Source organism: Pleurodeles waltl, chromosome 1_1 (assembly GCF_031143425.1).
Source record: "Pleurodeles waltl isolate 20211129_DDA chromosome 1_1, aPleWal1.hap1.20221129, whole genome shotgun sequence".
NCBI lineage: Eukaryota > Metazoa > Chordata > Amphibia > Caudata > Salamandridae > Pleurodeles > Pleurodeles waltl.
This window is the reverse complement of record NC_090436.1, coordinates 148002988-148026674: the sequence shown is the minus strand read 5'-3', so window position 1 is coordinate 148026674 and position 23687 is coordinate 148002988. Positions and strand designations below refer to the sequence as shown.

At 42.9% G+C, this 23687-nt stretch overlaps 1 protein-coding gene across 1 annotated transcript in view; it reads right to left on the bottom strand.

The window, feature by feature from the left end:
• SMAD4 (SMAD family member 4) overlaps positions 1-23687 on the bottom strand; it is a 190215-nt gene that overhangs the window by 61241 nt on the left and 105287 nt on the right. Inside the window, exons 5-7 of the mRNA XM_069219387.1 lie at positions 18193-18408; positions 16500-16619; positions 15735-15848 (exon numbers count right to left, since the gene is read on the bottom strand). Of these exons, the coding sequence (XP_069075488.1) occupies positions 15735-15848; positions 16500-16619; positions 18193-18408 (450 nt within the window). The remainder of the gene's footprint in view (positions 1-15734; positions 15849-16499; positions 16620-18192; positions 18409-23687) is intronic.

Here is a 23687-nt window from a genome sequence, read left to right as displayed (position 1 = left end):
GATATCATCTTGATATTGTGTGTTTTAACCTTTTGCTTCCTACAGGTCTCCTTCCCAGCTGTTCCCTACCTAATCCCCTTTTCCCCCACTTGGACTCTTTTAGACTCTGTGACATTCTAATCAGAGTATTGGAGCTGTCTTGTGGGGGATATGTTGGGAACGTGCGCAGACCCCGAGGATCTGGTGACTCTGACAGATTGCCTCTGCTGGTGGAGACTTTGCACCATCAGGTTCTTTATGGTGCTGCGCCACATGCATACTGACTTGCAGGCATGAACAAGGTTTTGTCAGAGTGCCCACAAGGGTGTCAGTCCATGTCTTGTTAAAAGTTAACAAAGGTTCCGTAGATGATTGTACAGGTTGTGGGACCTCTATAAGTACATCACTAGTCTTCTCCTGAATCGAAGGCAGTTGTAAATCTAGGACTTTGGGTGCTCTTCTAATAATCATGGCGAAGATCACTAACTGTTTAGTAGAAGGACCAGATGGCAACAGCCCTGTGTCAGGAGGCATGCCTAGTCCAGTTTTTTTTTTCTAGGTCCCAACAGAAATCATACTCACTGAATTGTGGGGGACAAATCATCCTTACCATCATGATCATCATCACCACCAAATGCAGGTTGCCCATTATCAGAGTTCGACACAGAGTTGCTAAAATACTGCAGGCCGTACTCTAGACAAAAACATTGTCTCTTTTCTGAATCAAAAGAAATCAAAAGGAATGGGGGTTTGGCCAGCAGAAACTGAACTCGCATGCAGCTGCATTTGAGGTTGGGACAGATTTGGAACAGAACAGAACTAATGGCTCGATAACTTCTCCAGAGTCAGCGTTATCGGTGCCAGCGTTGATGTGAAAGGAACTGGCATGGATTTTGGTGCCTGGGTGGAATTGGCTCCAGAGTCAAAGCTGGACCAGCTATGGGTTCAAAAAGCATAGCCAGCGCCAAGGGTTGACACACCTGCAGTAACCTATCTGGAGGCCTCCATGGATCTGAAGAGCTTGAAGGCACACCAGAGGGAGCCAGTAAGGAGCTGAAGATGTTATGCCTGGCCTCTTTGTACACCTCAATTTGTTGTAGCCTCATTGACTGACTTCGGAACTCATTGAGCATTGGAATAAGCTGCATAGTTGGTTCATTGGAAGGGGACCGGTATGAGCCCCCATGGCATCTTGACATCTTTGTGACTTGTCAGGAGGGGAGTGGCCAGCCAGTGACAAGGCCTGCTTGGACTTCTTTTGTCTTTTCTTAGATTTGGACTCACCCAAAGTCTCAAGTTTACCAAGAACCTGTCACGAAACCAGCCTCAAGAGCAGGAACGGGACAGAGTCCTCAATTTCGAGCTGAAGTGGTGTTCCAGGAGTTCCGAAGATGTTCAACGATAAAGAGTTTGCTTTGTTGTCTAGGATAGCCTTTAGATTCAACAAGCTACACTCCAAGCGCAACTTGGATTTGTGGCCCAACCCTGGCTACTAGAGGCACACCTCGAGGGGATACGTCACAGACATCTGTTTCCAGCAATCCCTACAATGTTTGAAGCCTGTGGTTTTGGGAGCTGACATTTTAGCTGCACAACGGAAAATTTGAGAGATGTAAAGAATTTATCAGCTGACGAGGAACAGAATGAGCTACCTCCAATCCGCGTTAGAAGGCAAGGAAAAAATGGAAATTACATCAGCATGTATGGGTGGTGCTTAGAGTGGCTCCAGCATGCTTTCTAAGGCAGGATGGAGTCGAGGTGGGGCCAAATAACTCAAATTGCTGGCAGGAGCAATGCAGAGAATAGAAAGAAAATTCACTGGATCCAGACTAGCGCCTGGTATTCACACTAAGGAACCTGCAGTTACAAGTATCGGTCAGAAAAAAGGACATGAATAAGACTGAATTTTATTTTTTGGTTACTTATGGTCTCTTGTTTAGGTGAATTACTTTCTATCAACTGATGAGTCCATGTTGGGGCTGGTAAGAATAGAATGCAAAAACTGAAACATAGGTTTTGTCAACTACTATTTATCTAAATATTGCAAAAGTTAAGTGGCACATACAATATGTAGTCAAAATGGCAAGAAGTACCAAGAGAGTGATTGGCTTTATTGTGCGCGAGTCATTTCGAACGTAAGCAGGAATAAATAGAAGGCATCACTCAAGGATAAAATGTGAATACAAAAACATATTTGATTGGTACAAAATAGAGGGCACCTTTCGATCTTCATAATAAGCATCCATGCAAGAGGAGGAACTATGTTTGGGTGAAAGATAATACTTTTATTTCTATGCCTTTCAAACAACACCCGGAATGGCAGTCATAATATCTGAAGGAATACAGGAAATGCCGCAGGCACACTTATGGCTAACATATCGAAAGGGCATTTAATGGAGACCAGATGCACACAAGAAGCATCTTATTTGTAGGTTATGTTAAAAACTATTGGGATTATTTGTACCCAACTCATTCTTGTGGCAATCTCTTTGGCTGAGACTATTTTCAGACTAGGAATGTAGTCCACCACCAGTTTCCATCTACTTGGATTGTTGATGATTATGAGCTCCCTTCTTCAGTTATTAGTACACTGCTTTTATTTCAAAGATTGGTGTTGCAGAGGCAGCTTGCTCAACGTTTGTGGTGCCTATATAAGAAAAGAGGGGGAAGCCTATGTAACCTTCTAGAATCTAGGCTTCAAACCAGAATCAGCAGCAAAAATGGCTTATAGCATGATAGATCAAGATAATAATTCAATAATGAGGCAACTTTTAATCACATGTCTACAACAATCAAAAATAATATACTGAATTATTTATGCAAAACTGTTGTACTGCAAAAAGTAGAGACTGTCAGGCATAAATTAATTAACAAACATTTTACTCCAATAAATATCTTGCAGATGATTGCCATACAAACAAAAACAAAAAATAATTAATTCATTATTTAGACATCATTCAAGTAAGTTCAAAAACACAAATTGCAGATCAATAAAAATAGGAAGTCAAAGAATTTGCAATGATGGATTAAATGCCCCTAACAAGTTAGTGAGGGCTAAGTAGTAACATGCCCAAGGTAGCAACAACTGATTACAAATAGACCCAATGGGGCATTTCTTGACACATCAATGATGCATACTTAACGTCTATTAATACTTTCTTGAGGCGTCGTACCCAGGCACAGGCTGTCTGTATCCGAGAACAATGCCCTAAGAAAGAAGAAATAATTACAATATTAAGTACAAACCCCACTCAGCTATTCCTTAAGAAATCAGCTATCAAGCCTAGCCTGGCTCACTCCCTCCCAGAAGAAAAGGGTTTGGGAGGCTGGCTGCCTAACTGTTAGCCTGTCTAGGGATGGAGATAAAGACGTGGCAGGTGTAAGACCTGTACCAGATGGAACAGAAGGGAATTATAAGTAGTACCCAGTTTGCATTTCCCTTCCAGGTAAATCATGTCTCCAGTTTGCCTTTTTTCAGTTTGGGAATGCTTGAAAACAGAAGTCTCCAGATCACTGAGGCAATGGAGTATAAGTGGGCAAAAAAAAACAGAAATCTGAATGTAAATCCTATTCTAAGTCACTGGACAGAAAAAGGTATCTGTTGGCAAAATAATGATTATGTCCTAATACCCCTTTAACTGCATTTGGCAGGGACACACTGTAACTGTCTATTGCAGTGCACTAGCACGCGCAATTACTTTTTGCAATTCCCTATTGGAATGCACCATATGCAGATGGAGCCTATATACTCACTTTATCAAAATACACATTCTCCCGGACATAGAATATGTTCGTAACTCTACTCCCACCAGTCTTATAGCGGCATCAGGCTTCTTGGAGGAAATTTCCTGATTCCTCATACTCCACCTTTAATTATAACTCCCAACATTGACTTATCCTATAACCAACTGCTAACAGCCACTGCAAATCAAACAAGCAGCAGAAATGCAGAACAGCAAGATGTCTGCTTCACCACAGACATGAAGGCAAAATACAGGGAAGGAGCAGCATCAAGAATTATAAAACGATTTTTAAGCTGTGGGGTTTGGGAAGAGAAGATGAAAATATGGCACAGCATGTGAAGATTTGTGGAAGGATATGTAACAAAAAGGTGTTTTTATGATGCTCAGAGCATATGCTAACAGGAGAAAGCAAGGAAGGGATACTGTGGGCAATAAACAGGAAATGGGGGAGCAGCGTTGCGTTGGAACACAAAGGAAGAAGTTAAAGATAGAGGAGAAGGAATGAGAGGTAAAAGACGACAGAGCTGGGGTTGAAAAAAAAAACACGGAGAAGATGTAGAAGACAGGCAAGAAGGTCAATGAGGGAGGAACTAAAACAGAAAAAGTTGGCAGGGGGTCAAAAACAGGAGAAGAGTAGAGAGGGAGGGAGGAAAGGATTAGACAATAAACAAAGAAAGAACACCAAGAGGAAAAGAAGATGAGTTGGGAAAGGAGGGAAAAGAAACAAGCACTGGCAAAGCCAACAGGTCTCGCCTTTACAAGATCTATTGGCTTTGTCAATGTTTTTTTTTTGCCACTTTGCATAGCAGCGCTGCCACTGTCCAGCATGGCTGAAAGTAAAGAAAATAAAAACGTTATGGCGCTGTAAATATTGGCCACGTCACAGAGGTTTTATTTTTCATACTTTCAGCCACGTTTCACAGTGGCTGTGCTGCTAAGCAAAATGGCTAAAAAAACACTGACAAAGATGGTAGATCTAGTAAAGGCGAGACCTATTAGCTTTGCCAATGCATGTGTTAACGGCCATGTGTCCGTTGGAGCTATCCCTCAGTTCCCGACAGAATACAATTCTGTCTAGCGCGCTACTGCCGCCTCACGTTTTACAAGTTATACTGTGCCACACATATTAAAAAACAAGCACTGGCAAAGCCAATACTTCAAGGTTATGCCGGAGTTATTGGCTTTACCATTGTCTTTTAGCCAAGTTGCAGAGCAGCACGTTGGCTGTACAGCATGGCTAAAAGTTAGACATAAAGAGCTATAATGCGAGTACTGCAGGCCACACCATAGTGTTTCTTTTTCCTATGGTGCTTGGGGGGCAACACAAACATAGGGAGAGTGGGAGGTGAGGAAGGGGGGAGGAAAGAAGGAACAAGCATTGGGAAAGCCAATAGGTCTCGCCTATGCAAGAGCTATTGTCTTTGTCACTGTTTTAGCCACGTTGTACAGCTCTAGCGCTGCTGTACAGCATGGTTGAAAGTAACTAAAATAAAAAGAGCTATGACGCGGTCAGTATTGCCCGCCTCATAGTGCTTCTTTTTTCTTTACTTCCAGCCATGTCGTACAGCAGTGCGACTGCCCTGCAACATGGCTAAACAAAACACTGACAAAGTCAATAGTTTTTGCAAAGGTGAGACTTATTGGCTTTGCAAATGCTTGCTGGCAAAAGCCTTTCCCTCTCAACAAATACCTTCTGTCAAGCTGCCCCATCGCTTAGTGTTTCCAACACACTATCCAATACATTCCTTCCCCCCTCACACCACCCCTTCCCTTCAGTAATCATCAGAGTAGGCATACACCAAACACTGACTGTATTACAAATTGTATCCTCCAGAGGGGTTTTCCTGCATTTCTCCTTTTATCATGACGTTTTAAGTGGAAAAAAAGGGGGCCGGGGGACAGACTGAGCAATGTGGCCGGCAAGGAGAAGCACACATACAAACCAGGAATACAAAAGACACAAATGATCTTTCCTTTCTTTCATCATTTTTCATCTAGCGCAAATTAGACTTGAAGGTATCGGAGCACTTTATGTGAGCGCCAATTACTTTTTACAAGTTCACATTTTATTTTTAGGGGAGAGTGCGTTTTTTGCCCACAGGATGTTGCATATGGTGCAAAGTCAAACCGAAGGTATCAGAGCGCTCAAATGAGCACCAATTAAATTATATAAGTTCACATTCTTTTTTTTTTAGGGGACAGTGCGTGTTTTGCCCATAGGAGGTTGCATGTTTTGCAGTGGTCACCCTTGTATGCTTCCCTCCACCACTCTCTCGGAGTCACTCTGAAGCACCGTTTGCTTCTCTGCACCCTCGTACTGTACAAGAGAGACCACTGCAAAACATACAACATTCTATGGGTAAAACACAATCTCCTTGTGTCTAAAATTGAATATGAACTTATATAATGTATCTGGTGCTCAGGTAAATCACTCCGATACCCTCAGTTCGAGTTCAGATATATAACAAATGATGAAAAAAGGAAAGTATAGCACCTCGATCACAGCGAGAACAACAGAGGGAGACTAATTAAGAGAAATCAATCCATACTTGGTCCATGCGCCTCTGAAACAAAAGGAGCTGCCGCAGAAAGTGCGGAATATAGTGGTGTAGAGTGAAGTGGCATTGAATGCAGCAGCACAGAATTCAGCGTTGTACAATGCAGTGTCATAGGATGCAGAGGCACAGATTAGAGTGGTGCATAGTAGAGTACAGTGGTACAGAGTAGAGTGGCAGAGTGCAGAGGCACAGAACAGAGTGGCAGAGTGAGCATAGTGCAGTAGCATAGAGTGCACAGTAGACATGAGTGGCAGAGAGTGCAGTGGAGTGATGCAGAATAGAGAGGCGTAATGTGCAGTGGCGTAGAGTGTATTGGTGTAGAATGCTGTAGTACAGAGTAGAGTGGAATAGAGTACAGTGACGGAGAGTACAGTGACGGAGAGTGCAGTGTTGCAGAGTAGAGTGTCAGATTTCAGTGGAGTGGTGTAGAGTAGGGTAATGCAGAGTAGGGTAATGCAGAGTAGAGTAATGCAGAGTAGAGTATAGGGCTGTACAGTGCAGTGGCGTAAAATGGAGTTATGCAGAGTTGAGTGGCATAGAGTGCAGTGGTGTCGAGTGCACTGGTGCAGATTGCAGTAGTACAGAGTAGAGTGGTGTCCAGTAAAGTCGTGGAGAAAGCAGTGTTGCAGAGTAGAGTGTCAGAGTGTAGTGGTGTAAAGTGGAGTAGACTTGCATAGAGAGCAGTGGAGTAAAGTAAAGTGGTGCAGAGTAGAGTGCATTAAAGTACAGCCAAGTGGTTTAAAGTGAGGTGGGGCAGAGTGGCGCAGAGAGCAGTGGCGTAGAGTAGATTGTTTCAGAGTATAGTGCAGAGGCATAGAGTGGATGTGTGCAGTGGTATAAAGTAGATTGTTTCACAGTAGAGTGAAGTGGAGAGGTGCAGGTAGGGTGCAGTTTCGTAGAGTGGCATAGAGTGTACAGTGCCGTGGCGTAGAGTGCCGTGGCATAGAGTGCAGTGGTGCAGAGCAGATTTGAGTGACATACACTGTACTGGTGTAGAATGCAGGGGCATAGTGTTGAGTGTTTCTGAGTAAAGTGCATTAGCATAGAATGTATCGGCATAGAGTGCACTGGCGTACAGTGCAGTGTTGCAGAGTGGCATACAGTGGAGTTGTGCGGAGTAGATTGGTGTGGCCTAGACTGGAGTGGTGTAGCGTGCAGTGGCACAGAAGGCAGTGGTGTAGAGAGGCGTAAAGTGCATTGGCGTAGAGTGGTACAGAGTAGAGTAGAGATGTGTAGCTTGAAGTGGCATAGAGTGCAGTGGCATAAAGTGGAGTGGTTCAGAGTGGAGAAGAGTGCAGTGTCCGAGAGTGCAGTGGCATGGAGTGGTGTAAAGTGGAGTGGTGTGGTGTAGGGTGCAGTGATGTGGAGTGGTGCACACTGCCATTACAGACAACACGTTTTTGATTGAAATGATCATTACATTTGCACAGGCATACAGTTTTTCTAATAAAATGATGTGCGGAAATTGCATCACCTAGAGTAAAGATATGTTTTAATCATATTAACGGATTTGTTTCCAGCACAGTTCAGAATTAACAAATATGTGCTTCATCTGTGCTCCTAATTCTGATATATTATGACAGCTTTGCACAGTTCATTTAAATGTTGTGTGCTACAAAATACTCTTTCCTACCGCCAGTATCCAGCAAGATTGTCACATAAATCCTCTCACTTTCAAGTTAGAGAAAGAAAAGTAAACACCAAGCTCCCACCGAAGACAGAGCCTGAAATTTTCCCCTGATCTTTGAATGCACAGCAAATGTGATGAGACAAGAACAAGATTTACAGACCTATTTACAGGAAGGGAGCACTCAGAAGGATACTGTAAATAAGGATAGGGCAAAGGAAGGGACAAACTCAAGTTGGACAGCCTAAAACAAATAAAGCAAGCAACAAAATGTGAGTTACAAACCACAAAGCCAATGACAAGCAACGGACAGAATGCATTCCCAGGGAGTCTCTGATGAATGTACTTAAAGTGGCAGCCACATGATGCTTTGTGGGGGAAGGTCCAGTATTTTAGCGCAGTCTGAATCTTGCAGAGGTTTGGCCACAGCAATCTCCCAGGTAGTATGACAACAAGTCCTGGAAGTCCATGTTGCAGGAAAGATCTGTACACCCATCTTATCAGTTTACCACCAGCCCCTGTGGTATAGAGCTTCTAGCACACTTCACGTAGGATTAGTGCTAGGTGGCAGACATGGAATAGGGCACTTAATTATTGTTTAAGGTATTTGTAAGTAAGTACTTGACCCGGGTGAAGATGGTAGTTTGCCACAAGGGTTTGGAAATCTAGTAGCTTGCAGTCCAGAAACAAATCCTCCAATTTTAAGACGCCTGCATCATGCCACTGACCAAGTTGCTCTCAGCGCAGCAGTCCTATGTGAGTGGGAAGCCCTCGCAAAGGTAGTGAAGGAGCTAAGGGTTTCTTCCTGTCAGTGAGTTTACAGGTTCTAGCAAGGCAAGAGAAAACTGTACAGGATAACACCCTGGATGGTGTTCTGTAGAATAGTCAGAAGGAAACAATGAGTACTGCAGGTAGCCCTCCTTAAAGTCTTTACGTATAAACCCCATCTCATGCAGGGGACAAGCAGACATGCAGCATGCCACCCGTTGGACCTGTGCAGCTAAATAATAGCGTTCTAGGACCGTAAATTCTAATACACCCGCAGTCACGGTAGCTTTAGCGTGAAAGAGCTACCTAGCATCACCCCGGCAACCAAATCTGATGTGTGGCGTGTCTGAAGAAGGAATGAGGGATGAGGAGGGGAAGGTTTGCAAAATAATACATGGCAGCACACCATCTTTACTAGGGCCACATGGCCCACTACAGAAAGCACAAGAGAAGACCAAAAAGCAAACTGGGCTCGGAGGGACTGTGTTGCTCTGTCAATATTTCCATACTGCAAATCAGTGGGGAAATAGTAGATATTAATCACTAGGTATTGAAAGGTAACTGGTTCCCAAGTTCAATCCAAGGTCTAATTGTAGGTAAAGGGGAAAACAGTACCATTTGTTAAATAAATACTAATTATATTCTAGGATCTTTCTCATTTTCACATTTTGTTTGTGCAATTTACATCCCAAATATTTAGAAGATTCTATGTGTACTTTGACACTTAGGGATAAGCCAGATCACTGGTTTGGCTTTTTCTCAATTGCAAAACTATTTTAGGACATAGACAAAGTAGGCAATTGCCTTGCACCACCATGCAAGGGGTCTGGGCTCTGCTCACCCTTCACAAGCACGAACAGCGGACCATTGCACCAGAAGAGTTTACCAAGGTGGGTTGGTGCTGCTTGTTCAACTACTTGACAGTGCCACTTCTGTTTCCCTCCTGTCAGCAGAGACAACTCCCCAGGTACGCAATATCTTCTGATACTATTGGTGGACCCATCTTTTCTGATTTTAGGAATTGTGACACCTTGTTCTTTGCTTCCTTATTTATCCAGTTCTTAGCAACAACCATTTGAATAGGTTCCTGTGGATCTCCCATCTGATCTCGATTTCATCCTCCTCTTTTATTATCTTTAAGTGGTAGTCCCGGCTCCCAGCTCTGAGATAAACGTAGAGTCTAAGACATACACACTAGTGCTGTGAGACTACAGACAAGTTGTGGGTACCTCACATCCTGACATTAGGTGGGAGACTGTCGCCCACACCATCTGCTCTGCCATATTTTTTTTTAGGATGAAAGTCCAATGGAGGTTGGGGTGAGCCACATGTTTCTGTTCAACTTGTTTAAACTAGCATAAGGTTACTTACCTTAATGCTTTCCAAATTGTTTGCCAAGGGTTTTAATTTAGAAACATAATCAAATTGTTGCTGTTGTTTTCTCTCCAAGAAAGATTGGGCAAATCTGGGTAGCGGTGATGGCCTTGACACAGTGCTGAAGGGCATTCATTTACTTCGGAACAAGGAAGTAATGTGACATCTGAATGTAGCATACCAGGGGGCAATCACAAAAAGACCACAGTGAATATATAGTGCTATGTAAAAAATAAAAAAAAAAAAAAAAGTAAATAAATGCACTGATAACGCAATGGGGCATGGCCTCTTTTGGATGAGTCTGTAAAACTGACATTTGTTGTTGAATTTTTGTCCTGAATTTTGACCCTTCGTCCTGCTTTTGTACTGAATTTTGACCCATTGTACTGAATTTTTACAGTCCTGTCCAGAATGTGCCTCGATGCCAGGTGGTCACCTTAGATACAACACAGTCAAGAAGAAAGAAAGAAGTGGAAGCAACACTGACAATGAGAAAAGGCGGAAACGGGGTTCAGGCGGCACTTTTAAAGTGGACGTGACAAACACTGCGATTCCGAGGAAATTAACTTTAGAACAACACTCACTGGAATAGATAGCCCTCAATCTGTAGGTTGAAGAGAGATGTTAAACCCAAATATTGTAAAAATGGCAGACTAAAAGTGACAGGAAAATGGACACAGACCGGTTAATCATACCACACCCGAAACAGCTAAGTCAAAGCTGCCACATGATGTGTACACCGTACACTGGCCCCTTGTCACCGTTGCCTGTGCATAACTTTGTTTACTAAAGCAGAGACACCATCTTCTTGTCAGGCCTAAGAATAAGCTTCTCTTTTAAACCACAAACTCCTAGAAGCAGTTTCAACCCTGTTCACAGCGCAATGACATAGCAAGGTAAAGAAGAAAACACTATGTAAATATCAGAAAGAACTGCATTCAAAACATGTCATGAGAGGCGGTATCATTCTCGGTAGACCTGTGAGATGGGCTCCTCGTTAAACAAAGAAAGTGTAGGTTAGTTTATTGTTCTCTCACTTAGTTTACAGTACTGGGATAGTGATTTTTAAACATGCAACGCCGACAGAACGGTTAAAGAAATCTGAATTAAAGCAATCAGTTTCCAGTAATTGGGCTGTAAAGTAGATCTTTTCAGCAACCATCTCACTCAAGGCAGCAAGTGCAGATCAGGTTAATGTGTTCATATGATAAGACACACATAGTGAGCTGGGAGTCAGTGGCTCAAATCCCACAGCTCTGCTCAATCCCTCAAGTGTAAATACAGCATCATATACTGTGGACCTCAAAGTGCGTGGGCAAACAGCCTGCCTCTGACCGATCATTCAGCAGAGAAAACGTATTGGCAGCATCTAGTCAACACAGTTGAGGTCAGCTCTGCGTCGTGCATCCTGTTAAAAGACAAGCAGTGACGAGGGGGAGAGGCACCAACAATGAACACGGGGTAGCAAGTGGGTTAGGGTGCAAAGAACGATGTGGGAATAGAGCTGGGGAGAAGAGGAGACAGCCTGCACACACATACTCATATGGAGTGTTAGATCCCATATGAAAACAAGCAACAACGATGAAGCAGCAGCTACAGGGGAAGCAGAAGCGTATTCCATGACAGAGTACAGACCGGGTGGTCTCGACATCAGCTCAACAGCGTGTGATTTTGAGCAAATCACGTAATCTCCCAATGCTTAAACAAAACAAATAAATAATTAAAAATGAATGTAAGTTGTTTAATGTCGCCTTGTCTAAATAAAAATGTTAAAAAATGAATGTAATGTAACAGGAGCTCAAGTTAAGTGCTCCAATACCTTCAAGTCAAGTTTGGATACAGGGGAATAAAGCACAAGGGGTGGGTGTTTGTACCTTAATCTTACCGCGAGCAGCGGACGGCCACTAATTACGTTTAATTATTTTGTACTTCATCCATGTTCCACTGAGGGAATGGAACTGACGCAATGTCCTGTGATGCCCAATTAAAAGACTGCATTAAAGAGTGAAAATGGAGCTAACCAATGGTAGGTAAAGGCGGGCTCGAAGCACTTTACTGCAAACAATACGCCTCACAGCAAACAGCTCATGCGCACTGTTGGGTGAAACCTAACAAGGAAAGTGGGCAACAAGGCATTAGATACTCTGTATATTTTTGTGTGTCCCTGTATTCAAATGCCTTTTTCCATGATTCTCCTTGCTACAAACTATTCAACAGTGCATGTGAATGAGAGTTTACTATTTCCCTGATGAAAGTTCCGAACAAAGGTATGTTGTTACACTGTGCTTTGTAAGAAGCCTTTAATCCACCAACCACTTACTTCAACTATCTCATTCAATCACTTCCATCCTCTCTCATTAGACATTATATTCCCTCTGGAATTGGGCAGTCCTTAAAAGGATTTGTGTCTTCCTACATGATGGTCTAATGAGGCAAAGCAAGCCTAACTGCCTTTATTATAGCTTAACTGTCAGAGACATGGAACGGGAATATTTAAGGAGCAACCCTTAGATAAAGTATAGCCCAAAGGAGAGGCTATACCAGCAGAAGGGAGAACAACCACGAGAAACAGCTCAATGGGTAGGAGAGTGATTTTGATCCAAGAGTCAGGTAACCACAATTCGACCCATGCAAAAGAGGGAGCAATAGCAGCAAAGTCAGGGGGTTGGAAGGTGGAGTGAATGTCTGTTTGGGTGCCAAGGGTTCACTGGCAAATTGCGGGATTCACGTCCAAGTGAAGACGACATGGGGCACAGAAAAAGGTTCACTGCCACATAAGGAATACTTACTGCTCACACCATGGCACAGTCTGGAATATGATGGATGTCCTAGAAAGATGTCAGCCTTTACAGCCTTCAGGGCATACTGGGGCTACATGGTGCCAACTGGTTGGCATGTCACTGGCTGAAATACAATGGAACATCTGGGAACAACAATCAATTAGGCAAGCAATGGTGATGACTGGCCATTAGGAACATGATGGAAGAGACGGATATATGCGTTTAAGAATAATGAACACATATTTGTGGACAAAATAATCCACTGTATGGAAAACTATCAGATTTTGCGTACAAAAACTAGCATAAAAGAAAATTGCAAGCCGAAATTTACTAAAAATGAAAAGACAAACAGTACTTATCCGTAACCATAATAATACTCTAGTGCTAGTGTATTTTAATATACTGACATACTTATAAGGTCCCCATCAGTCAGGAACCACACTGTCAGTAAAAACAAGTTATGCATGTGTTTGTTAAAAAATATATGTCATTTTCTTCTCCACAGAGCTGTTAATGTCCTCCTACACATCATCTAACCAGAAGGGGTGGTATTCAGACAACGGAGGAGTAGGAGTTCTCAGAGGTACGATGTGGGTGCTCCTGCATCTGGAATCACACATTTACTACATAACCAATTTTGGTGGAGTAGCTGTAATAAAGGCAAGGGTAAGTATGTCCCCTATGACAACCACCGCAATGCCCACACTGAGGAGCCATCTTGATATTTTTCCTTTTACCCACTATCAGATCAGCTGGTTTACTTACTACCTCAAATAATGAGATCAATGTGGATCGTAGACTGTGACATTAGCACCACATTCAAGCGATGCATTGACCACCTTTTGGGGCCAATTGTGAGGATCTATGCTCAAAAGCAGTCTCAATACTGAAAATCATTCAAGCAATGCTGAAAAGCATTTAATGTGTAAAAGTGACTTCAGTCTCCCCTTCGTCATCTAGTAACTGCTTTGGTACTTGCCTAGGGTGTTTTGGTATTGAAGTGCCCTGTTCCATTTGTCTACCACAGCTATCAGTTATTACTTAAGTCTTCACCACTGATATGTTGGTCTCCTTAGATTTAGGACCATGAGTACCCATTTGTTTTGTGTGTGCCCTGCTCTGAACACACATTAGTGTTTAGTACCAACCACTTGCTTTCTCTTTAGGGCTGAAAAAGTATTTAGTAGTTTACTTTGATGTCTGAAACTTATTACTCCATTTTATATTTGGTTGTGAACTTATGTACTACCTGCTGCATTTGCGAGAAGCCTCATGGATGGTGCTCTTCACGTTAAGCATCACACTAGGAACTTTGAAAGTCTTTCCTTATGTGCTTCGTCAACTAACCTTGTAGCTGTTTATCCTGGAAAAATCTTGGCCTTGGCAGCCTCTGTGGAATCCAAAACTCAAACACAGACCAAGGCAAACAGTGCCCAAATGTTTAACAAATAGCAAGGTGTTTTGGGTCTACCTGGTGCTCAACACCTGGGAGAGAACTTAAACAGCATTTTTTCTATAACTCAAAAACACAACACTACTTGAGCCCCAAAAAGTCACAGCAAATTTTACAACCTCATCTGTTGACAACTTCTGACGCAACCATGACAGAGAGGTCTGGTCCCCCATCCTGATCCAAATCAAAATGCATACACACTCATCTTTTCTGAAGAATAATGCCCTTAAAGGGGGAATCAAATCTACTGCCCAAAGTATAAGGCAGAGGCCCTGAACAACTCTACTGTTCACAGATCACTCCGCAGATCAATCTGTGCCCCCCTAAATCCGAACTCACACGCAACTACTCTTACAATGATAAAGACAAACATTTAACTCACTCTAGAGTATAGCATAAACTATTGAGGCTGCAATTGAGAATACGAGAAAAGGGAGATGTAATTAAAAATATGAACCAGACTCAATGCCTTGACAGTGATACGGCATCTTAAAATGTCAACATAAATTGGGCAATTAATGGAAGATCAGAAGGCATACAATAATATTATGAAAAAGTATTTTGGAAAATATTAAAATGATAAACTGTATGTCTACTTTTGTTAAAACTCATTTATAAGTTGTTTTTTTAACTGGATACTCTTGAGGTGACAATACTTCTGATATCACAAGCACAGACTGAAGTTTGCATGCACAAATCTAAACAAGATAGGAATATAAAAAAAGCTTTGATTGAAATTGTTTATTATTGTTTGCTTCCCACCTCATTTCAGTGTTCCAAACTGCTTTTATGTTTAAGGTTGTGGAGACAATCTTCTTAAGAAAATCAATAGCCATTTGAGAACAAGCAAAGGGCAGAATATGACTAGCAGTTGAAATGTCATAATGCAGAAGATATCGAAAGCAAATAAAAAGCTTACAGGCTTTGCAAAGCCAAAGGATTCACATCATATAGAAATAGTAGTTAGCCACAATCTATCATACATGGAGGGGGCACTGGAAACCACGTTGTTCACAATGGCACAGAGACAAACCAATTTGGCCAGGCAATATCTATAGGAACTTTCATTTTGATTGTTTATGTTCACATTTTATCCCTGGGTTTTTAGATATGAAATGCCTCCTTAATATATTTCATTTGGAAAACTAGACCCAATGTACTCTTATCATAAAGATGATGTGATGAAAGCATGGTAAAACAGTCATGTATAAAATTTGCCTTATAATATCCTTTAATATATTCACATGGAGGAAAAGAACTTTCATTGCAGGGAAGGGCACATGTACAAAATAGGATTCACAATAAATTGATTCTGATACAGGTTAAATCTCTTTCATACAGTAGGTTAAAATCAAAATGTATAACTAGAAAAATGGTGTAAAGATTTAGCCTGCGTTCTGGGAAACATTACCGGCGCGAAGGGAAAAAAGAAAAAAAAAAAAAAAAACTTACAGTAATGTCCAGGATGGGGCATGGGTGGATGATGTTGAAGATGTCCGTTCTGGTGGTGAGATATATTAGGTGTATATGCTGCTGTTCTATTTCCAGTCCAAGTTGTAGTGCTGTCTAAAACAGCAACAGAGAAATTTTAATCAAGTGCTACTTCACAACTTTTCCATTCTAAAGCTGCAACCAGGCTGGATTCTAATGATAAGCATAAGATCCATGCAGTTTGAGCCCGAAACATAAACCTTTATCCAACATGCATAAAATAAAATCACAACTGAAGAGAAGTGAATTTTATAACAAAATGACTCGCAGTAAAAGAAAAGGTATTTTAACAGGGCTGTGGGGTCCAATCACAACAGTCCCTTTATTATATTACTGCTCATCGCTGGTCTCCTTTACTAGACCACAACAACCACCATCTCTCTTCTTCTCCTGTTCTACTGTTTGCTATGTCATTTCATCAAAACTCAACTTCCTCATCTGAGCACTGCATGGTGCTTTTATGCCCACCTCATCAAGCTACTCCTTAACTGTCCTTGAAAAAGTGTGCACTCACAGAACTTTGATGCCTCGCTGTGAGCAAATAAGTAAACTGTGAATGAAATTGTTGGCAGTTCTTTTTCACACACCTTTTAGGGGCAGGTATGAAGCAAGAACTCTCAAAGGTGGGCCAACAAAGGGCTTTCTTTTAGCATGGGACCTATAAGGCCCTCAAAATTAAACGCATATAATCATGTCTAAACATTAACATAGACAGTATTCACTTACTGTGATGATATGTAGCTGGCTGAGCTGCAAACCCATTCTGCTGTGTCCCTTGTGGAGGCACTGGTGCAATCTGCAGAAGTCCTTCACTATGGCTCCCTGACAATAAACTGCTGGGTTGACCTAATTAGAACAAATATAAGGAAGATGCCATTATCCTTCTAGTCCACCATGACAGATAACCTGTCATGTTATTGCTATGCACCTTTTCTGATTGAAGATTCAATTATAAATTGAGTGATATAGAGTGCAACATTCTAATAAGGTGTTTGTGGCACCACTAACATATCCTAGTTAACCTACAGGAGGCCAAGGTAACTTAACATCTGCTTGTATCTCTAGAGAAGACAACTTCATGTAATGAGATGAGAATTAAGAACAAAAAAAACACTCTGACATGCACTTAAAAAATAATCCATCATTATTTTGCATCCCTACTACTACACAAAAAAACAAACTAACCAAAAATCAACATGCACCCGATTCTTCCTTTGGTGGAAATAAGAGTTGTTTGATATACGAGATATTGCAGATTTGCAAAATAATAGGAGTAACCAAAAATACAAGTAAATGTATGATTGAAGGCAGTGACATCAGAAGAGGCCACTGTCGCAGCTCTACAAGACAATTCCTCAAAGAACTTACGATTAGTAGCACCTTTCGACCAATGGCCAGTTTTTTGGGGTTTTTTTGTTGTTTTTTTTTTTACACAATTTAACAACAATGACATTACTGCTCAATCTTATGACTGTCTTGAGAAGAGAAAAGGCTGCAGTAGGATCAATTCAAATATGGTTCCACCCAAGTAATAAAGATAGGTAGATTATTTGTTGAGTAGCCAAATTATCTGGAAATCAAATGCCCAAGATCACTGATGACGATTTAACAGAGGCAGACAATGCCTCTGTAGGGAGACGATGAACCACATGTAGTGATATGTAGAAAACGGACCACCTCACAATAGTCATGGAAGTATACTTCTTAGCACCTGCAGTTCAGCTCCCGCTCCTTGTAAGTTATCAAAACTGGTGGGGCTGACATGAACAACTAAGTTATCAGTGTAGAACCTTAAAGGCTAGGCTATGCCAGACTGTAAATAAATCTTCCCAGAAGGGCCTCAATAAACAGCTTGTGGAGTTGTATCTTTGAGTAACTTCCTGCACGTTTGAAAGGAGGTGAGAGGTTCTGCAAAATTGCCAGTACAATAATGTCACTTTATCTTCTTATGCTCCTGACAAGAATTAGGTTCATGGAGAAGAGACAAGCAGGCCCATCCCGGTCAACTTATACCTACAACTAGGAAAGGGCTCGAACTTCCACCAATAATGAACATGCACAGTGAGAGACACATTTTGCTAAAAAAAAAAAAAGCTGACCACATGACAATTCACTATTGATGTGGAGTTAGATTTTCCAGGCAGGTGTATTAGTAAATTGTAATTACAGATTTTGTTTTTTAAGAGGGCTGTCTATAAATAGTGGATGCGGTTGGATGTCATTTTCTTCATTAAAAACTTAAATCCCATTAAGGAGCAGATCCAATTTTTAATCTGGATAACCAGAGATAACTGTAAAGATATGAAATTGCAATCTCCATTTTAGCATCTCCTTCACTTAAAATTACCTCATATTACCTCACTCAAAAGTAAACTACTCAACAGCTAAAGAAACAAATTTCCATAACAATATAGCTTACTTGTTGATGCCACCGGAATGCTGGAAAAGCTTGAAGCACTTGGAGTGCTGGGTTCAGAGGCAAGCAAGGAGGAATTGCTGTAAGTGTCAGAAGATGACCTGTTGCTTGCTTGGTGTTGGATGGTTTGAATCGAAAGACCATCAGCAGACGATAAGGACTGTGGTCCTTCAACATAATCATGAACGTATTCATCCTTCACTAACATACTAGAAGGAGCTGGGGAAAAACAGAACAGTTGTTAAATTTATATACACAAACATAAGCAATCCATTAAGTAAGAACAAATAATTAAACTCAACTGATTTGTAGCCCCTTTCAAGGGCTACAGTAAAACCCTTCTGCTCCTTGTCGGAGTCCATTCTATTGAAGCCTATTTCAAGACCACGATATGCTGAAGGCCAACATTGCATCACGTTTATGATGCTCAAACAGAACCACACAGGTCAGAAATTCAGGCCATGCAGGAGAATCAAGGGAGTGCCAGGACCCTGGGAAGCAAGAGTACAATTCAACATAATCTAGTTTACCATAGTCTTTATATACTGAATCTGGTTAAAGTCGAAAGCAGAGCTGAGGCAATATTATATTCTGAAATACTCTGTCAGGAGACAAGGGGAAGGGCCACATTTGTGAACCACCCGCTTGATTCAATTGTGTCTGCATCTCAGATTATTGAATAGGCATGGACCATTGTTTTGTATGGCAGATAAACTGCGTAAAGGCTTTGTGCACTGATTAGCGTCAGGCCCTTGTATGTCTCTTCACTTCTGGGTGCCTTATCCTATCATAAGATGCTAGATACTAGGCAGTTTAGTTTTGTTTAGGTATTATTTCTACTTTATGTTTGAAAATCTGTTTTTCACTGTAAAATCTCTTGTTGCTTCACATCCTGGATAGGAACTAAAATAAAGTGAGTTCCATCTTCTTAGGAAGCCAATTTTGCATTGCTTACAGGGCCAACTTCCTCCACTTTCTAGCCCATCATCGATCATGCAATATTATTCCACTGTACACCTGCTGATTAATGACCACTAACTGAATTTGATATAATCATGAAAGGGGTTCCCCACCTAACCACAAACTCCTTACCTTTTGAATAGGCCCCATGTGTTAGACTGGATCAGGAACGTTTTAAGCAGTATCTCAGTGAGCTGGTAGGTGTTACTGCGCTGCCATGCATTGACTATATTCAGCTCCAGAAATGATGTGCAAGCTGATGTAGACATCACTCCTGTGCGCTGACGTCAGGTGATTTCAAGGCCATTCGCGCCCCCAGACACAGAGGGCCAACAGAAAATTGGCTTGGACCTGTGTGTAGATTCCTAGGCTTGGGATCTTATTAATGGACAGAGTCCAATTCACAGAATTGGACGGTTGGTGAGGAATGTGCAGTTAGACAGAGCCTCTATCAAGAGGGTATGTAACTTGTTCTTCTGATAGTGTCTTTTAACCACTAGTTTCTCACCTTCTGAATAAATATCAAAGCAGTCCCTATTTGGAGATCGGACGGTGAATGGACACAAACCAAAAAGTCCAGTAGGACCGAGTGGGGGAAATGCCCCTCTCTGTGAGCCTGGCTGTACACAGTAGTGCTTTGTGAATGTATGGAGTGATGACCACCTAGCTTCCTGCTAGATGTTCAGGACAGGAACTCCGTGTGCCAATGCAGTGGTAACAGCTGTGGCCATGGTGGAATAAACTTGCATTCCTTCAGGAGGTTGCTTTTTGGCCATTACATAGCAAATTTTATTACAGAGAACGATCCAGCGAGAGATGACCCTTTTGTGCAGCAATGTGCCTTTTTTTGCTCCAGTGAACCCTTCAAACCGCTGATCATCCACCCAGTGTTCTCTGGTATGATAAATATAAACACTCAGTGCTCTTTTGGGGTCTAAACAACGGAGTCCCTCCTCCTCAGAGGAGTGAGGCAGCGCTAAAAATGCCAGAAAAATGTTATTTTAACCAGTGTGAAACGGCGTGTCAACTTTTACCAAAAAAGATGCATGCGTCCAGTTTGTCCAGTTTGTCTGGGAAGAAGGTGGCGTATGGCGGTTAACCTCAGGAGCCTGAAGCTCCTTCACTCGCCGATTTAACGAGGAACATTGTGTTGAGGGTGAGAAGCTGCAAGGGACAGCTGTGAAACGGCCCAAAGGGAGTGCACATCCAATATGTGATGATCAAATGAAAGTCAACTTGTGCCATGACAAAAGGAGAGGGAGGAAACAGATTTTGTAGGCCCTCAGAAAAATACATCAAAAACAGCAATTTAAATAACGAGGGCTGGTCTGGTACCGTCAAAAGTCCACAAGAGGTGGAAGTTATCCCTAGAGCAAAGCATTGCCCAGCCAGCAAGGACACAGTAAACAACATAACATCAGATAACTTACAGTCAAGGGGACGATCTGCCATGTGGCGCACTAACCCGCAACAATTCTCCCAATGGCAGGCATATACTGTCTTTGTCAAGGGACCCCTGGCTGCGAAGATGACATCAACCATCTCTGGAGGAAGGTTGAAGGTATTCAGCTGTCCGTTCTATCTCCAAGGATTGCAAAGGCCCGGGTGCAGAACACTGCCCCGTAGCAATGACAGCAGATCCTCCCAGAGGGGCAGCCTGATCAGCGAACAGATGTTTTTGCCCAGTAGCTCTGGATACTACTCTCTGTGCCCAATCTGGGGCTACTAAGATGATTTGGGCCCAGTCGGTCCTAACCTTCAGAAATCAGACTGAAGTAGTACCGGTGGGAACGCATGCAGGAGTCCTGAGTCCTACCTAAGGTAGACCGTGACTCTAGCGAAAAATGCCTTGGGTACACCAATGCGTAGAACTGTTGACACTGCGCTTCTCAGTGGCGGTGAACAGAGGAAATCAAGGTTTACCCAATTCGTCTAAGAAACCTTTCCCCATGTCTGTGAACAGCTCCCACTTGTAATCCGTTAGGCGTCGTGTACTGAGCTCATCCACACTGGCATTCAAAGATTCTGCCAGGTGGTTCACCACCAGGAAAATTATCTGATGGTCCAACCATTTCCAGAGGCGTAGTGACTCCAGGCACAGTGTCCACGACTCCTCCCTGCCCTGTTTGTTGCAATGCCACATGGCAGAGGTGCTGTTCATAAGCACCTGTAACAGCCTCCCCTTGATGGACAGAAAGAAGGCTATCAACGCAAAGCGGATGGCCCTCTGCTCCAGAAAGTTGGTATGGAACCAGAGATTAGAGGTCTGTGATCTCCACCTCTTCCAGGTGGTTGCCCCAACCCAGCATAGACGCTTCAGTTACCACTATTAGCCTTGGGTGGGGGTAGGGACATAGGTCTGCATTTGACTTAATCGTGGTCCAGTAACCACCACTGCCAATCTTTTGTAGTATCTTTTGAGGTCTTCTCTGAAATATGGTCATGGACAGTGAGTTCTCCTTGATGTTGGGACCACTGAGACTACAGATTCCACTGAAGAGCTTGCATATGCCACCTGGCATGCTTTACCAGCAAGATGCAGAAAGCGATCAGTCCCATAAGCCTCAGATACAACCTCACTGAAATTTAGGACACAGGCTGAAAGATCTGGATCACAGCCTTAATGTTCAGAACTCTACTTTCCATGAAAAAGACACAAAATCACACTGGGTCCAGAATGCCTCCGATGAAGGGGAGGGTCTGAGAAGGACTCAGGTGCGACTCTGGCATGTTGATAGTGAACCCAAAAGAAGACAGGATCTTCATCGTAGTCTGGAGGTGGTTGACGACTACCTGAGGTGAGCTCACCTTTAACAGCCAGTATTCGAGGTAGGGAAAACTGGGACCTCTGAAGGTGTGCCGCTACCAATGTTATCTCTTTTGTGAAAACCTAAGGGTCCCTGGTGAGACCAAAGGGAAGCACAACAAACTGAAAATGCTCCTGTCCCACCACAAACTGCAGGTAGTGCCGATGGGCCCGCAGGAAGGATATATGGAAATGGGCGCCATGCTGGTCCAACACCATCATCCAGCCTACACGATAGAGGGCAGGCAAGACGTGGGCAGGAGTAGGCATTTCTAAATTTGCCCTTCCAGAGGAAAGCGTAGAGAGGCCACACCAGAGACCAGAGGTCTGTGATCTCCACATCTCCCAGATAGATGCCCCAATCCGGAAGTGACGCAGTAGTCACCACTATTAGTTTTGGGTGGGGAATGGAGAGGGGTCTGCTGTTGAACCAATCTCTGTCCAGTAACCACCACTGCCAATCTTTTACAGTCTCCAAAATATGGTTGTGGTCAGAGGGGCCTCCTTGAAAGTGTTCAGAGGGTACACCGGAGACCAGAGGTCTGTGATCTCCACCTCTCCCAAAGGGTCGCCCTAACTCTGAGTGACACATCAGTCGCCACTATTAGCTTTCCAAAGGAAAGTGGTGAGAGGACACAGGTGTAAAATAGAACAAAGACCTCTGCCCTTCTTTGGCACCTGAAGTTAGAGGGAATTACACTGACAACCACTTATTACGCAGGCACAGTTTCAGCTGCCCCTTTGACAAAAAGATTGTGTGGTGCCACCTACTTGCCACTGGTGACCCTGCTTTGACAGGGTCTAACTCGTGCCAAGGGAAAACCTGCTGGTGTTATCCCGGATGGAAAATCTCTCGATTCCGTGGGGCCCACTGGTGTGCTAGAAGATGTCGGAAGTGATCTAAAGAGTGACAGCAAGGCCCTGCAGAACAGCTACAGAACTCTTAGATCTGCTGTAGTGTTGCAGGTGATTGTGAAAACTCAGGTTGAGCTGGAACAAGTTGCAGGGGGGCTCAAACGTCTAATGATATCGGGAGAAAAATCGAAGGGCATGCTAATGTCCTTGCACCTTCCAAGTGTACAAGAGTGGTGGGACAGGGTGGAGTCCTCCTTGGAGTTTTTATGAGTTTTGTTCATCTTACCTGATGATATGGAGCGCAACGATGACCGACCTTGGGATCGACCTCTCGACCAGGAACAGGACTGAGACCGACCCTTGGAGTTGGGCAAATCTCGGTGTGGGATCAGATATTTGGTGATGTACAGTTTTGCCTCACTCCCCTGTATGGACTAACAGTTCGACACACAGTCCCTGCAGGCCTTAGAGTCATGACTCAACCACAGGCAAGCCTGATGGGGATCTGTCACAGACATTTGTTTGCAGCAGTCCATAAAAGGTTTAAACCCGGTCTTCTTGGGAGGCAACATGTCCCTTCCATACTGTGTAAATGTGAGGCAAATTGGTCTGGAAACAGAAAAGAGGTAACTTCGGATCTGCGTCTAGTGGCGCCCAAAAAAGGGAACTGACGCAAGGCATGGGAGTGGCACCTATACTGGATCGACACATTTCCAGAGGGCAACATGTAAAGTAAGGAGCCGCACAGCACCAGCTACCAGCGGCAGAGATACTGCTTAAACGTTTCGAGATCACTTCTGACACCTGAGTAATATTCAAAACATTAGGAACGAAAGGTCATGAATCTGCAATAAGCCGTCTCTCTACTACGTCTTTT